At 40.4% G+C, this 17527-nt stretch overlaps 1 protein-coding gene across 2 annotated transcripts; it reads right to left on the bottom strand.

Moving 5' to 3' along the window:
* Positions 1–10290: 10290 nt before the first annotated feature.
* On the bottom strand, positions 10291–17035 carry LOC308094557 (uncharacterized protein). 2 transcript variants are annotated; one of them, XM_080441293.1, is made up of 4 exons: positions 16915–17035; positions 16010–16165; positions 15791–15883; positions 10298–14938 (listed from the first exon to the last, which is right to left on the bottom strand). In XM_080441293.1, exons 1-4 carry the CDS (start codon positions 17014–17016, stop codon positions 14747–14749), a joined length of 543 nt encoding a protein of 180 aa, XP_080297419.1. In that variant the 5' UTR covers positions 17017–17035; the 3' UTR covers positions 10298–14746. The 2 variants fall into 2 exon arrangements, with proteins under 2 accessions (XP_080297418.1, XP_080297419.1); XM_080441292.1 differs by lacking the exon at positions 16915–17035 and having other exon boundaries at positions 10291–14938; positions 16010–16863.
* Between the last annotated feature and the right edge of the window lie 492 nt (positions 17036–17527).

Raw genomic sequence — 17527 nt, 5'->3', positions numbered from 1 at the left:
GGCGTACGACGGTGCGTGTGCGTCGTCCAGTGTTGCCAAATTGGGTGAGAGAAGTAAGCAACGAGGTCTATGAAAACAAGCCCAAAAGAAGCAACTTAATGGGCCACATGAGCACTTTAAACTTATATGCATCGCGTTGCGACGCATTGTGAGCTTGTAGATCTGCTATTTTCTGAAGATTTTTTTGGATACATTTAACAAATGTGGAATATTTTAACAACACAAATCTGGTACAAAATATTTTCAGTCCGCAGACAAATGCATATTAATTTGTGGGTCCTTGACATGAACATGTTTGAGAACCACTAGTTTAAACAACATTAGGAAACGAGCCCAAAAAGCCGCAACAACATTTACAAGCAACTTTACAGAAAAACAAGCCCAAAGTCGCTTATAATATGCGGACATGGCAACACTGTGTATCGTGCGACGAAAATATCCGGAAATAGCCGACCTACAGTCCGCCCCCCCCCCCCTCCCTCTCTAATACCTCTCTCAGCGTCTGTCTGTCTGTCTGTCTGTCTGTCTGTCTGTCTGTCTGTCTGTCTGCCTGCCTGTCTGTCTGTCTGTCTGTCTGTCTGTGTGTAAGTCTCTCTCTTTCCATCTCTCTCTTTCTGGGTCATGAGAGCCAGCTGTACAAAAAAACCTATGGCATCATTAACTCCATGTTTCAAGTGTGTTGTTAAGATTGCCTGAAAGAAGAAGCTCTGAACGACCTGGGAAACAAGGAGAAGAAGTTTTTTTTTACTCCATCACAAAGGACATCAAGTTGGACATCCCATATGGCTCAAAATACTGGTTGATGGTTTACGTATGTAATTGGAGATATCTGCGAATCCATTCTCTGCATCAAATGGAAAACACCAAATAATAGAGCACTTTCAAAATTCAAAATAGAGCATCAATAATTACCTAAAAGTGACCCTGACACGTTCCATAACAAAGCTGTCAGATACAGAGAGACTCTCTGTATGTGACAGTTGTGTTGCTGGTGGCTTTACTTGTGTTATTGTGAACAGCATCTATATGGGGCGGCAGTGGCTCAGGGGTAGAGTGGCCGATAGAGTGGCCGGATGGAAGCCGTGAGGTTTCTGGTTTGATCCCGGGCTACCCCAGAAGAGTTAGTGTCGAAGTGTCCTTGAGCAAGACGCTGAACCCCTAATTGCTCCCGATGAGCAGGTTGGTGCCTTGCATGGTTTCCTCCGCCATCGGTGTATGAATGTGTGTGTGAATGTATGTAAAGTGCTTTGGATAAAAGCGCTATATAAATGCACCATTTACCATATAGTCTATGTCCCCCCCCCAGACAGCTGGTTCTAGACTTCTAGTAGAGAGATGTCCCCTCAGCCAGCTGATAGGTGTCTGTTGACTCTGTTCACACACAAACACAAGCAGTGCCGTTCCACCAGACAGAAATAAAACAGACTCTCTCGTCTCCAAATTATGAGAAAACTAAATAAACTATCTGTCTGAAAAAATCACATCAACCAAAAACCAGAGCAAATTGGAATGCTATTTTGGCCCCAAACAGAGAACACACAGTGGCAGAATACCAGAGCACTGTGACTGATCCAAAACTAAGGAAATCCTTGACAACGTACAGACTCAGTGAGCACAACCTCACCTTCGAGAGAGGCCAGCCACAGGCAGACCTGGCTCCCAAAAGAAGACAGACTGTGCACCCACTGCGCACAAAACTAGGCAGAAACTGAGTTGCAATTTTTAAATCCTGCCAAGTTGCCAACTGTACTATGACATCAGAGACACGTACTTCCCACAGATTACAAACACCCCAAAAATATTTTTAAAACCATTTAATTATGGTTTTCCAATAAAATGACTTAATTTTAAACCAAGTACTGATCATTTAGATCAACATTTTCGATTTATTGTATGTCAACCTTCCGTTGTTTTGTTTTTGTATTTAGTTTTTTGTCCCTGTTTTGTATTTGTATTGTTGCTCCCTGCCCCCCTTCCCCAAAAGCACCACAATTCAATAAAGTGCTCAAACAATCTGTCAAGACTAATAAATAAAAAAGGTCCATATCTGCTGGGTGAAGTTCAGCAGTGTACACTACACACACATAAGTATTTGTGAGCTGTGGTGAAAACAAAATGAAATACAACCACCACAAAGACTGCCAATACATTCCTGCACATACTGTACTGTACACTGTACCTAATATACATACAAACAGAGCAGACACCTTTAAAGAAAATGTGTGGCTATTTTTATTTTAAGTTATCTTCACACACACACACACACACACACACACACACACACACACACACACACACACTCAGGGTGTGTGTGTGTGTGTGTGTGTGTGTGTGTGTGTGTGTGTGTGTGTGTGTGTGTGGTCAGTGTGGAGATATACAGTACATACAGTATATATTGATAGCAAATGCACAATCGTTCTGTTTGCATTTCTTAAGTACATTTTCTTTGCAATGTTGCAACAGTCCTTTATTCTACAATAGCTTTAATTGTACATAACTTTTCCACACTTGCTTTGGCGATGTAAACGTATGTTTCTCAAACCCTTTGGAATGAATTTTATTTAAAACGCCTCCTTAGGTTTTCTCATGTTGATATTTAGCTGTTTGATCTGCCCTGTCACCTTCTCCGTGGAATATTTTGTATTTGTAAGAAAAAGAGTGGTTCAAAAATGTTACTGCTCTTTTTTGAATGTTAATTGCATTGGTTGGTGTTTTTCTTTGTACAATTGAGGGAGGCTGTATGCAGGTACAGAATGAAGATTGCAACAGAACGACTTAAATGATTAAGAAATATATGTTTTAAAGTGTATATATTTAGCTTTCTTATATTACAAAATTGTTACCTGTCGTATAGATATATATTTTGCTTGATCATAAAACACGGCCACAAAAGAGGCCAAAAACAGAATTTTGGCAAGATAGAGCAGAACTTAGCTGTTGCCTTTTGTAGTTTGAACTTTATCTGACATGTGTCTAGTATGTGCCTTAAGCGTAAGTAGTCGTAATCACAAACTGCAAAACTGACAGCTCTGTCAGGACAGGATGCCACTGAGACATCCAGCCTATGCCCTGCAGCTGTAATCAATTCATTTTGCATTTACAGTATGTGTAATCGATAAATCTGAATGTAAAGAATGCAGGACTGCCCTGCTTCCTCGTAAAAAAAAGAGAAAAAGTCAGATGTTTTGGTCCTCCCCGCAGGAGGAAGATGTAAGCCATATCCATTGTAACCAAATATCTTTAAGCAAACTGCTGTACATTGATTGATTGATTGATTGATTGATTGATGTACTTTATTTAGTAAGACATGAGAACAGTACATGACAGTACATAACAGTACATGGAAGTACAAATTCACAATACAAGGTCTACTAAACTGGAAATCTCATTAAGCACTGAGCTTGTTTAAGATGAGAACCCCATGCACACAAATCATGATGACATATAAGAGACAGACAGATATACACACTACTATACAGAATGTCATACAATCAGTTTGCAGGTTACTGGTATGAAGAGTGAAAAATATGTACAAAAGAAGAAAGAGAGAGGGTAGGGGGGTAGGTTAGGTTAGGACATGGGGTAGGTTAGGACTTGGACAGGGGCCATTTTTGAATTGCAGCCTCCTGAAGGTGTATCTTTAGGGCAGTTTTGAAAGTGAGTAGGGTTTTACACTCCTTTACTCCTTTTGGTAGGGCATTCCACATTTTTGATGAATAGCATGAGAACGAGTTCATTCCCTTTGTTGAGACAAATCTGGGTTGAACATGATTTGTGGAGCTGCCTCTGGTGTTATGATCATGGACTTCATTAACATTTTGGAAGTATTTTGACAAATACAGGGGGATCCCAATGTTGTGGTGTATCTTGAAGACCAGGCCCATAGCAAGTTGCTGTACTCTGTCCTCAACCCTAAGCCATCCAATCCTAGCAAAATGAGCAGGGGTTAGATGGGTTTTGTGATTGAGGCCAAGAAGTAGCCTTACAAGTTTGTTTTGGGATGTTTGGAGCCTTGTTTTTAAGGCCTTGGAGGTGTTGTGATACCATGAAGTGCATGCATAATCATAATGACCTTGTATGAGGGCACCTGCAAGAATCTTCAGAGTATTCTTACTGACTAGACTAGACGATCAATCCTCCACAAATAGCGTGTTGTTTGGTTGACCTTTTTGATCACTCTTTCGGCGTTTTTGTTACCGGAGAGGTTTGCCTCCAAGATGGAACCCAGGTAGGTAATTTCCTCCTTTCTTGTGATAACATCATCACCCACTTTGATTGTGAAACTCTCAGCCTTGCTAAGGTTAGGACTGGACCCAAAGAGGATGGATTCAGTTTTACCCAGGTGTAATGAAAGTTTGTTGTCGGAGAGCCAGATGCAGATCTTGTTGAGTTCAGTGCTGAGAGTTTTCTCAACCTGCAGCCTGTCCCTGTCCGAGACCAGCAGAGCCGAGTCATCTGCGAACAGGAACAGTCTGCAGTCGCAAGCTGAAGACATATCATTCACATATATCAGGAACAGTAAAGGTCCTAGTATACTTCCTTGAGGAACACCACAAGTCACTGGGAGGGGAGGGGACTGGGTGCCGTTTACTTCCACCACTTGCTCCCTCCCTTCCAGGTAGGATCTCATCCAGCTCACCGACGTATCATCAAAACCTATTGCTTTGAGCTTATTGATCATAATTGGGTGATTAACGGTGTCAAAGGCCTTCTGGAGGTCCAGCATGACCATGCCGCAATATTTGCCCTTGTCGACATCTTGCTTGATAGAGTCGTTCAAATAGAGAAGGCATGTGTCGGTGGAGTGGTTTGTTCTGAAACCAGATTGGAATTTGTAAATTAGATTGAAGGTACTTATCGACCTGTTCATAGACTATTTTTTCCATGACTTTCGAGATGGAGCTAAGAATAGAAATAGGGCGGTAGTTGCCAGGGTCTAATTGGTTTCCTTTTTTGTACAGAGGGGTCACCCTTGCTTTTTTGAAGTCGTTAGGGACCCGTCCCTGTATGATGGAGAGGTTTATTATGTGAGTAATGATTGGAGCAATGGAGGCGGCTGAGTCTTTTAGAAATTTGGCGGGGATGTTGTCGAGTCCTGTGGCTCTGTGTTGTTGAAGTGCACTCAATTTTTAAAACACCTCATCTGATCATTTGCTGGTGACTTTGTCTTGAGCTCTGTATCTTGTGTTTTATTGACTGACCTATCAGAGATATTCATATGGGTCAGTCGGTCAGACTTCCACAATGCATAGAATGTATTTGCCAATATATTATGATTTTATCTGATGTTTGTTCCAGCTAGTGAACTGAGTGGACCCCATTAAGTACAATGGTTGAATCACACTACAATATTTCAACCAATTTCAACCTGGTGTCCCTATTTTATTTCTATTTATGTATTTTATTTCCCCCCCAATATTTTTGCTTGACACCTTCGTACGACATTAAGTATAATGTCATTTTAATGTTATAAAATGTCATTATGACTGCATTTAGAGCTCTTTTAACTTTTACATTTAGTTTAGTGCATTCACTGCCTGAAATTCCCTGACGCTGTTATTGTTAAACCAATGTATAGGTGTGGAGATCATGCTGTGTTCAAGAATCTTATCACAAATGGTCATGTGGTATTGGTTTCCTGACGCCTGTCAGGAAAACCAATTTCCTGACAGATTTTTTGTTTGTTTTTTTGTCATCAAAAACGTTTATGTTTACTTCCAGAGCCATTTCTGGCTGTGTTTCCATTTCCAACTGTTGTTGTAACCCTTGTTTACTGGTAACAATGGGACTACATCATCTGCATCAAAAATGTAGTTTTGATAAGAACAGACTCTTTCAAGTAATGCCACACAAGCATATCATATATATATATATATATATATATATATATATATATATATATATATATATATATATATATATATACATACATACATACATACAGACAGACAGACAGACAGACAGACAGACAGACAGACAGACAGACAGACAGACAGAATGTGGCCTGGCCGCCCTGATAGTTGTGTTGGTGTTGAGCTGTACTAGGCAACATGAGAAAATGTACCAGTCTACTGTCTAGTTCTAAACATTAATTGTTTCATTTTGACAATCACTCCACAGATTGAATTACAGCAAATGATGCCACCATAGTCAGTTCAAATGTGTTTTAGTACTTTTCAATGAACCATTAATACAATATTTTACAGGATCAGTGAAGATACAGACTGTACTGTAATTTTCTCATTACATTTTTTTTTTTAATAAAAAATATAAGCCTGGAGATCGAGGCTAATTCTCAAGTAATTATAATGGCCACAAGATGGCGTCAATGCCCTATTTCTTCTTGATGAAAAAGTCGTTACACATCACAGTGAGGCAGGCGACCAGAGTGACAAACTCCTGGAAGTCCACAGTGTTGTCTTTGTTTGAGTCCAGGTCAGCGAAAATTGTGTCCACTGCTGCCTTGTCTGTGGCCTTCTGCAAGAGTGAGGAGGAATTTATATGATATTTTATTTCACATTCATATTAGATTTTCAAATCATCTTACACAAATACACAACGCTTATTATGACTAACATTCATGGTGCATAAAACTAAAACTTAATTACAGCAATACAAACATGGAATACTGTCACAGTCCTATAGGTTAAGTAGTACTGTAAATGGGATTCAAGTGTTCTGATAGAAAGGCCAATAGATGCAAAAGGGTGTTCATTGCAAAACACTAGACAGCAGTTTTGGGGGAAAACCTTGATTCCTGAAATCCACAACTCAATATCTGTTTTATAAAGCGACTTTGAGTACCAAGATAGCGCTATATAAATTGGATGTATTATTATTATTATTATTATGAATATTTCAAAAACACAATTCCATTCTCAAAAGAATGTCTATTTTGTAAGCAAAGCACTTAAGTAACTAATGACTATAATAGTAACCCTTTAATGTACTTTAAGAGTATGCCCTATTTTGGACTGGAACTCAAGGCACTGAACTGAAATTATAGACACAATGCATAGTAAATGATTATTTAGGTATACAGGAGTTTACAGTATATACACGTTTATTGCTGTTTAGTTCAGTGTCATTTGACATGACTTTGTTTATGCCAGCATACAGACAGAATAAAGCAGCTGAGCTGAGCTCTTGCTGTCACTGATGGGAAGAAAATTAAATAAATGTCACAGGACATGATCACATGGCAGTAGAACTGGCTTCACTGGGAGTTCACCTGTGCTGTTCCATCATGGAATCAGAACCATTCTGTTCTAACTATCCCTAACTAACTGTCCCCCCTGGTGACTCATCTAATTACTAGTAAGTAAATGTTTATGCATTTCATATATCATACATTTAATAATTTGACCTTTATGGTGTCATGTTGTGATATACCACTTTTTCTTGGTTCAACAAAATGAAAATAAATAACATTTAATTAGAAAATACATACGAGGCAAATTTTGTACTTCTTTTTTTTCTTTAATAATCTTTGTATTGTTTTTCAGAGTCATCTGTGTCAATCAGCATTTTACACCGATGTGGTCGCGGCTTTCCATGTTAGATATAATAAAGCATTTAGTAATTAATAATAATAGTCACAATCAGAAATATCAGGTGGAAAAACAAAGGAAAAATAAAAGGAAAATAAAATGTAAAAAATAATAATGTCCAATTTGTCATATTATTTTTTCCACCGTTTTGTTTATTTCAAGATTCAGAGAAAGACAAGAATATGCAGTCAATATCAAAAGTAAAAATATATAAAAATAAATAAATTGTACAATCTTACACCAGCAAGGAGGAGACTATTATTCCCTGAATCAAGTTTTTTCAAAACAAACAAACAAAGACAACACATGGACAAATGTGCAGATAGAAAGAGAATAATAAATAAACAAACAAACATTATACCACCTAATACACATCACAATAAAACAAAACAACAAAACATGGCTTGATCACCCCACAACGCAAAACATATAATGAACATAACAATACACCCACGCATAGCTCCCCAATAAAAGACATACTAGAACAACCCAACTGCGTCAGAGATCATGTCTCAATATACTCAAATTCATGCCTATACTCAGTCTGGAACAGCATGGAACTGCAAGTTGTTTACCAGTGCAAGGAAGGGACCCCAGGTTTTTCCAAACTGTGATACCGAGCCTCTCAAAGTGGTTCTAATCCTCTCTAATTTAATAAAGTGGAGTACATCTCTAATCCAGTGAAGATGGGATGGGGGAGCAGAGGACTTCCACTTCATCAGAATTAAACGCCTAGCTAAGAGAGTGGTAAAGGCCACCAAGTGAGCTTTGTATTTCGGTAGTGATAGAGTAGGGGGAGAAATTCCAAAAATAGCCGTCATTACAGTTGGTTCAATTGGGATCCCGATGCTCTCTGAGATAGTGTCAAAGATCTCAGTCCAATATCTACACAAGGAAGGACATGACCAGAACATATGTATGTAAGTGGCAGGGGCCGAGCGACACCTGTCACAGAGGGGATCCACGTCACCATATATTTTGGATAATCTCACTTTTGTAAAATGTACACGATGGATAATTTTACATTGGATTAACCCGTGCCTTGCGCAAATAGAAGAAGTATGAACAAGACGCAGAATATCATCCCAAACATCCTCAGAAATGTCCTCTCCCAAATCTTCCTACCATTTATTCTTATTATTTTGTATTGAAGTAGGGCGCAAAGAGAAGATACAACTGTACATAGTAGATATCATGCCCTTAGTGTTCAACAATGGAGTTAAAAATCAGCTTGCGTGGCCTCTGGAAGGTTTGGAAATGCAGGGTTAAGGCTGCGCAAAAAAAGTGTTGATTTGGGAGAGAATATTTTTCAGACAACTGCTGAAAAGAGGCAAATACCTTGTCAATATATAAATCCCTGAGATTTGCAATACCAAGTGACGACCATAAAGAAAAGGCACCATCATTCAAAGAAGGATGGAATAGGGGGTTGGCTGCTATTGGGGCCAAGAAGGACTGAGCCTGTAAACCAAAGTGACGCCTGAATTGATTCCACATTTTTAGTGTGGATTTGACAATAATATTGTTGGAATAGGGGGAAAGAGAAAAACGAATTGGGGTATGTACAAGAGCAGTTAATGAGGCAGGTCTAGCTGAGGAGGATTCCATACTAATCCACATAGGGCGTGAAGGCGATTTCTCTAATATTAACCAGTGCTGTAGAATTCTAAGATTGGCCGCCCAGTAATAAAACCTAAAGTTAGGTAAAGCCATGCCACCCTGAGGCCTAGGTCTTTGTAATAAGGTTTTACTGATCCTAGGAACTTTTTTAATTCCAAATAAATTGTGAAACTAATCGATCAATTTTATCAAAAAAAGAAAGGGGAAGAAAGATGGGCAGGCACTGGACAAGAAAAGAGAATCTTGGGAGAGAATTCATCTTAAAGGGGAAGACCACCCATTTTCAATATTTAACTATGTCATTAATATAGCATAAAGGAGTTGTGTGGAAATAAGAAAATTTTTAAATGTTAAAAATTTTAAATGTTAAACCCAAATTGATTTTGGGTTTAACATTGCAAATTACACCATGATGAGTCATCACGGTGTAATTTGCAATGTTAAACCCAAAATCAATTTGGGTTTAACATTTAACATTTTTAACATTTAAAAAATTTCTTATTTCCACACAACTCCTTTATGCTATATTAATGACATAGTTAAATATTGAAAATGGGTGGTCTTCCCCTTTAACACAGTTAATGCGTGCAGCAAGGGACAATGGCAATAATGACCATCGCTCAAAATCCTCCTGGAAACGAGTCAGTAAAGTTTGAATAAATCCTCAAAGTTGTCTGTGATTTGAATACCAAGATATTTAAAACCATGCATAGCTATTTTGAATGGGAAGTTATGCAGTGGGTAGTTACGTGCTGCTGCATTTAACGGGAGTAGTTCACTTTTATCCAAGTTCAGCTTATAACCTGAAATAAGGCCAAATGAGGTAAAAATGTCTAGCGCTCTTTTCCTTCGGCGTAGGTCTTCCATCAAGAACCATGTCTGGCAAAGGTGAAAAGGTTTCCGGTACCGGTACTTCACCAAAGGAGAACGTGTCGAGCCGCGTGCGCGCTGCTGCGCAAATTAGACAAAAAGTTGAGGATTTTAAAAGGCATGCTTTACTCATCCCATTACATTCACTCATGAACACCTATGACAAATTTGCTGCAGCCCCCCCCCCCCCCATCATCCAGCGCTGGAATGGACTCAGTCCAAATACAGCTATCAGCCGCTTGATGTTAGAATGTGCTAAAAAAAAGTGGATGCCGCCATATCTTGAGTGCGAGGACCACAGAGTGCTCTATAACATGGTGAAACAAAGAATGAAGGCTGACCAGGTTGTGAAGGAGGAGGAGGAAGGCCAGTCGGGGTCCGAGGAAGGCCAGCCCGAGGAAGGCCAGCCCGAGGACGAGGTGCCTGACTTGCGACACGAGGTTGAGGAGGCACTGGAAGCCCAGATGATAGTCGAGGTTGACGAGGCGTGGGCTTGCATCATGGCGAGGCAGGGATGGACTGTGAGAAAGGACAAGACCTAGCACTACATGGCGACTGGAAACCACTGACCAGGCTAGCTCTCGTCTTTAAGCAAATTTGTTCCAGCAGCCCGTTTAAATTTTTGATTGTTTGCAAAATAAAAAACAATTTAACTAAAAATGTCGAGCGCTGCCGGAATAGATGTGGCTATACCGGAAATATACAAAAGTAAATCATCCGCATAAAGGGATGTCCGTTGCTCAATGCCCCCCCTAACTATACTATACTGTTATGAGAGGACTTGATCGGAGTGCAATGGCCAATGGTTCAACGGCGACGTCGAACAGGAGTGGACTAAGATTACAGCCCTGCCTGGTCGAGCGATGTAAGGGGAATTGTGCTGAACGGATGTCATTAGTCCTTACTGACGCAGTGGGAGACGCGTAAAGCAGTTTCACCCAGGATACAAAAGTGTCCCCAAATCCAAACCTCTCTAACGTGCTAAAGAGGTACCCCCATTCCAAACGATCAAAGACCTTCTGAGCATCGAGCGAGATAACAACCTCCGCATTGGCTGAGGGGGCGGGGCTATAAAGAACATTAAAGAGACGCCTGATATTAAAGAATGAGTACCTATTATGAATAAACCCAGTTTGATCAGGTGAAATGATGGTAGGGAGGACAGATTCAAGGCGCATAGCCAAGAGTTTGGATAAAAGCTTTAGGTCCACAGACAGCAGACTAATAGGACGATAGCTCGCACAAGATAAGGGGTCCTTGTCTTTTTTTAATACAATTTGTCATATTTACAGCAATATATTCACCTGTTTCCTAGGCTTTCCACTTCCTGTGTGTTTTCCACTTCCTGTCGATTTGATCCAATGAAATCCAATGAAACTGGTCAGATGACTAATGATATCCAATGAAATCCGACAGGAAGTGGAAAACACACAGCCTAGGAAACAGGTGAATATAGAGATTAAACACATTGCTCAGTCACAGTGCAAATAATAATTACAATTCATATAATATTCAGTGGACCTATTAAACTCGTGGTCTCTGAGTTTCTTGCTTGGCGACCATAGAAGCCTGTGTAAGCCCCAAATATAGACTGCGTGCTTGCTCCCATAGTAACCGAGACGGATGAAGGAATGTTTAGCCCTTCCCACCAGCACATAGGAAGGATAATAAACATAGATCGTAAACCAGGAACCCCTTCATTCTATTGGTCCGGGGGAATATTTATGTTTTTTAAGTAGTTCAAGAAGGGGTTCCAGGAAACATAAAATAGATCTTTTTGACCTCTTAGGGCAAATTAGATTTTTTTCCAGCTTAAGGAAGTACATTATATCTTTGATCCATCTTAGGTGTGATGGCAGCGTGGCTTTTTTCCATTCCAAGAGTATTATGCGTCTTGCAAGCAGGGATGTGAACGCCATGACATCTAGCGTTATTCTGTTTAGGTGATTATTGGTAGCTGCAAGTCCAAAGACTGTGATCAGTGGGCACGGTTTGTGTATTTTGTACTTTTTACACAACTACTATTTGACAAAGGCCAGTTGAAGGCAGTGGAGTACCACTGATTGGCAAGGCCAGCTGAACTTAATTGCTTAATTAGTCAGTCAGCTGGAGCCCATGACAATCAAGCCTAGCAGTCAGCTATAAAAGCAGGCCAGCCTACAACGATTTATTTTTTGATGCAGACCTGCAGTTGCGAATACATATTTGTTTGTGCAGATGTCTGAAGTTGATGGTGCGCATCAGAGTGCTCAGCCACTGTAAATTCACTGTGGAGGAAATCCTTACTTAAAGCTGCACCCTGTAACTTTCATGTCCTTGTACCAGAGATTCAAACACGGTGCTAATCTAGCCGGGCAAGACCCAGCAGTCCTCACAACCGATGGCCTTGTGAATGCGGTGATGCTACAGGTGAGTAGTAGGACTGTTACTTTTGATGCATAAGTTAATTGATTCTCACAAATGTAGCATAGGACATGGGGATATATATATATAAAAAAAATAATGATTCATTTGTCACAGGAATAAATAGAGATTTAAAAACAAATATAATATAATCTCGATTATAGTCATGATGAGAAATGTTCGAACTGAGTTTGTGGGATTGAATTGATTGTTGACAATGACTTCCATCATATATATTTATCAGATTCAGAGGGTGACCGTCCGTGTGATAATAGTGGATGCAACGGGGGGCGATTATGACTACATGAACGATTGTATATGTAGTCTCGCCCAGCAAAACCCAGCAACAGTCAGAGCAGATCAGCTCGTGGCTATGGCGATACTGCGGGTGAGTAGTAGGACTGTTACTTTAGATGTATAAGTTAATTGATTCTCACAAATGTAGCACTTAAAATGCGGCTGCTACGGCCGATTCCCACACATTTTGGCCATTATGAGTGGCTGGCGCTGTGTCTTTTACACACACACACACAGTTATTTGGAAAGTTGTGGTGCAACAGTTGATCCTATGTAATATCCTCATAAAGTACAATTGAGCTATGCTAACATGACATTTTTATATATTCCAGGCAGGGAACCGCAAGCTGCAAACTACATTTGTTGCAGGAAGCGCACAGGCAGTGGCTCATCCGCGAACTGCCTATTCCCATATTGTTGATGCAAGTACAAATATCAGTGAAGTCATTATTCAGTCAGACTTCACTGTAGGCTATTAATAGTAGGCTTTTCATAAATGATATTTGTACTTAGGCTGTCCTGAAAATTATAATATTTAGAGAAATTTAAAGTTTAAAATACAAAAGTAGTAGTAGGCGAGAATTAGCAAGCTGGACATTTAGACTGACTGTTTCCTTTATCCTCATCTTGCACTAATGCACGCAACTGTTTTGCCAGGTTTTATTTTTGTTGTTTCTCATAAGCGTGCATCCGTTGTCCGTCAACAACACAGTCGTCTGTGCCTTGACTTCAGTGCGCTGATCTCTCTCCCAGCCCCGCCAGCCCCGCCCCCTTGAATACACAATATGGGAATAGGCAGTTCGCGGCTCATCCACTAAACTGGCAGGCTGCCGAAGGAGCATGGAGAGAGAGCGGAGCTCACTACACTCTGCACCCGGAAACTATTCCCGCCGGAGGCCAGCCCACCTATCCAGTCGCCCCTACCTTTACTGGACAGTGTAACAACAACAACCCTAATCCATTTATCCAAAACGTGGGGATCGGCCCGGGCCAAACAAGACACGTGCAAATACGTTTGCGCTACAGACGTGTCATGTGTCATTGAGAATAAATGTTCATTGAGAAAAAAATCTTTGAATTCTGTGTCCTTAAAATTATTATGTTGCGGCCTTTATACCCCTAGACTAAGGGTCCCTTAAGTACCTTAAGGGGATCACGATCAGCTGTGTGAGCTGCTTGAAGGTGGAAGAGCATTTTGAGCCAGACTATTCTGCACTTGTCTCTTTTAAAATGCACAGTCCAATGGCTCATACTATATGGATGGTATGTGATATTTATTTCTGATATAATGGCCTATTTTTGCAGCAACGATGAAGCTTAATAATAATCCACAGACTGTAGCAGGGAGAGAAGCTCATAGCGCCGCATGGTATACCGCGGTCAACCACTGGGAAATAATACGGGACGTTCCTGAGGGCGCACATGCCTAAGACCGAAGTGGTGAAATTGGAGCTAATAGCGTAACGCTTCCTATTCAGGAAGAGTGCATATAAATGTAGATAACGTCAGCTTATAGTGCCTATGCATATTGAACTTGGTACGTATATTGATTCAATGGTATACTTGGTTCATTTGTTATTAGTTTGCTCAATTACTGCCGTCTATGTTACAGTCAGGGATGATCTTTGACAGGGTGACAATCAAGTTGTTGATCTTGTCTCTTCTCCTCCGCTCCACTACAAAGAAACAAAGCAATGCTATGTAATGTTATAAAATAAATGGAAAACATAACCATCATGCCAGTATTTTAGTATACTTTGGATGACATTTTGTCACTTGGTTCCAGCTCAAGAAATATTTTCTGAAACGCCTCAAAAGTGAACTTCTAAGCCTTGGGGTAACTAACGGTGCGTTTTAACAGCGGGCGACATCGTCCAAAAGATAAATAAAATCCATCTTTTCAGATCAACATCGTCCCCCCGCCCACTTCGCCTCATCGCCAGTAGTTGCCGGCTCTCAAGACATATAATGCACTTCCGGAAAATACGATCCTGAATCGCCCGCTGTTAAAACGCAACGTTAGTTCCAAAGGTGCAAGCTTTTGCAGCATCAGGGATACCGAAAAGGACCTCTGCTCCCTCGATGGCTATTCCGGCCTGTTTGTCGAGCCCATCTTTGTCCCTGCTGACCACGAAGATGTTCAGGACACTAGTAGAAACGGCCTCTTGGACGGCTGCAGCATCATCTTCATTAAATACCTGTGAAATACAACAGAAACAGTGAGAACATGCTAATATGAAGGGTGCATACAGTTATCTTCGCTCTCTCTCTCTCTGAGATTGCCGTTATGTAGATGCTTTGGCAGTTTTGAGTACTGTTGTAGCAAGTGTCTACAGGTATCACCGAGTTAAATGTAATGGCATTTAAAGCACACTTAAACTTTGGGGGTTTGGGTTGTGAGTTACCTTGCGAGTTGCGACATGTTGTGAGCTTGTAGATCGGCTATTTTCACTTTAAATGTTTTTAAAACCGTTTGGAAATACAAGGTTACCAAACAGCAACAATACACAAAACAGTTAGATATTCCCAGTAGTTATTCTTTATGATTATCTTGGATAATGTATGTATGCAAGTATGAATGCAGTTCCCCAAGTGTAGCATATGAATAAATGCACTTTTCCATATTATGTAAACCATGACCTCCTCCAAGAGCCAGGCCTGAGAGGTGAGTGTAGGTGTCTGGACCTAGCATGGGGTCTAGTCATGCTTAGACAAAAATAACTACATGTGACAGCACTTCAGCCGAGACATAGAGGTCAGTTGCAATAATAAAGCCATACAGACTGGATCTTTGCAACAAAAACAGCCTTTCTGTATGTGTAATATCACACCTCTGGGATGGAAGTAGCCAGAACCTGTGTCCAGCCAAAGACTATAATTCTATTACAAGACTCACATTCCAATCTTTATCTATAAGTACAGCATGTCTTCAAACTGATGAATACATGAGTAGATACATGTATACTTGATACCACCATTCTAGATTGCAAAACCTTGTCTCATATAGGCTAAGGCTTTAAACCATAGTAACATAGGTCTATTTTCTTTACCTTGTAGTCCTTGATCAACTGCTCCGTCTTTTCCCCAAGGAAGAGAATGAGGCCTCTGATAACAGCTTCTCGACGGGACTCAATGTTGTGGTCCTAAAAACACATGAAATTAGATTGTCAAGTACAGACATCAGAACCCAAGTACAAAAATCAGAACCCAAGTACAGACTCCAGAACCCAGAAGTACATAAAACTAACTACACTATTGCAAGTACTTGCCTTATTTAACACCTCGAGTGTCTCGCCAAGTTTCTTCTCAACAGCTCCTCCCTTCTTCCTGTACAGGCTCAGTAGCTTGGGTGTGTATTGGTCCAACTTCCCCAGGAACGTGGACAGTAGTTGTTTCAGAGTGATCCTCCGAAACTCTTCCTCGATCTGAGAGAGAAAGACATACAAATGAATTAAGAGACAGACCGAGGAAAATGAAGGAAGACATAGAAACGTAACTAACCCTACAACTACACTACAACCCATGTTTTGTAAGGGATGCATCAGTTTGGTAATTTTTTTGTTTAGTTAGCTGCTTAGTTTCAACATATGGCAGGCTGAACAGTGAACACTGCCTTGTCAGAGGGAGTGCTCGTTATCCAGCCTGGTATATGCCAACATTGAATAATTACCACCAGCCATTTAATTTTATGGTGCACTCTTGAGTTAACTAGCACACCGCAAAGGGAGCACATCACACATTTTCAACCTCGTCTTCATACAATTTGTCCTCACTAATTATAAAATGGCACCATTTCTACTCGGTCTTTGTCTCAGAGGGCTGTTGACGATTCAGAAACATGGAACCATGTTCAGAAACGTAATCGATGCAAGAACAATGGCTTGTTGTTACTGCCAAGAGTCCAGTAAGAGAAATTCTGTAGTTTTTGATTAACTTATCAATGAGGTCATTGGTAGGCAGTTTTCTAAACAGTCCAAAGCCCACCTCTGAAACGCAGTGAGTAGACAATTCTAATGAGCATTACTGAGGACCAACACCATGAAGATAAGGTTTAAAATGGGTTAAGTGCTCCTTTAACATTACGTTTTGAACATTAAGACATGTGATTTTTTAAAATTGGTGTCAAACAAAGCAATAATGATTGAAAATTGATGAATAAAAACAACAATTTAACCTGGGAAGGCTCAAACAAGGCAGGCCATCGAGCTTGGAGGTCAATTACTGGTGGTTTCTTGAGGATGACATCATTTCGACGCAATGAGAAGGTTTTGGCCATCTTCTCACCGATAAACTTGTTGTCGTCTCTCTTCTTGTGTTCGTAGAGAAGCTCCACTCTTTAGGTTTCAAGGGTTTCATCCGTTTCACCTTAAGGATGAGGTGGGAGGTAGTTTCTCAGATTTCTTTGCCTTTTTCACATTCTTTGCTGGAGTCCTATCTGCAGCCGATTTTCTCTTTTAGAGTGTTCACATTTAGCTCTGGTAGTGAATGGCGGCTTCTCATCTTTGCTCTGTAATTTTCAATCTTGCAGGCAAATCTTTTGATCCAATAAAATACACCATCTTCGGCACGTGGGCCCATCAAACATGGGTGCTTCTTAATCAGGCTCTTAAACATCTGCACCTTTTGTTGTGAAGGATAGGGAGTGTAGACAAAGATGGTCTCTGCTAGTTTTTGCTTTATGTCGCCTTTTACTGCATACATGTCTAACAGGGTTCCATTCTTAATGTAAGCTACATCCGCAGCATCTAGCTCAGTGTCAAGGGAGAATTTAGGTATGTCAAACTCAG

The sequence above is a fragment of the Gymnoscopelus braueri genome (genome assembly GCF_963280865.1).
Source record: "Gymnoscopelus braueri genome assembly, chromosome: 11".
In the NCBI taxonomy this organism is placed as follows: domain Eukaryota; kingdom Metazoa; phylum Chordata; class Actinopteri; order Myctophiformes; family Myctophidae; genus Gymnoscopelus; species Gymnoscopelus braueri.
Note: the sequence above shows the minus strand (reverse complement) of the source record. Positions and strands in the feature narration are given on the sequence as shown.

Coding starts and splice junctions, on each gene's coding strand:
- LOC308094557 (XM_080441292.1), bottom strand. CDS start 16,282: ATGCATCCCTTACAAAACATGGGTTGTAGTGTAGTTGTAGGGTTAGTT. Junction 15,884..16,009: donor CACTCGAGGTGTTAAATAAG/GCAAGTACTTGC, acceptor ATGTGTTTTTAG/GACCACAACATTGAGTCCCG. Junction 14,939..15,790: donor AGTTGATCAAGGACTACAAG/GTAAAGAAAATA, acceptor TGTATTTCACAG/GTATTTAATGAAGATGATGC.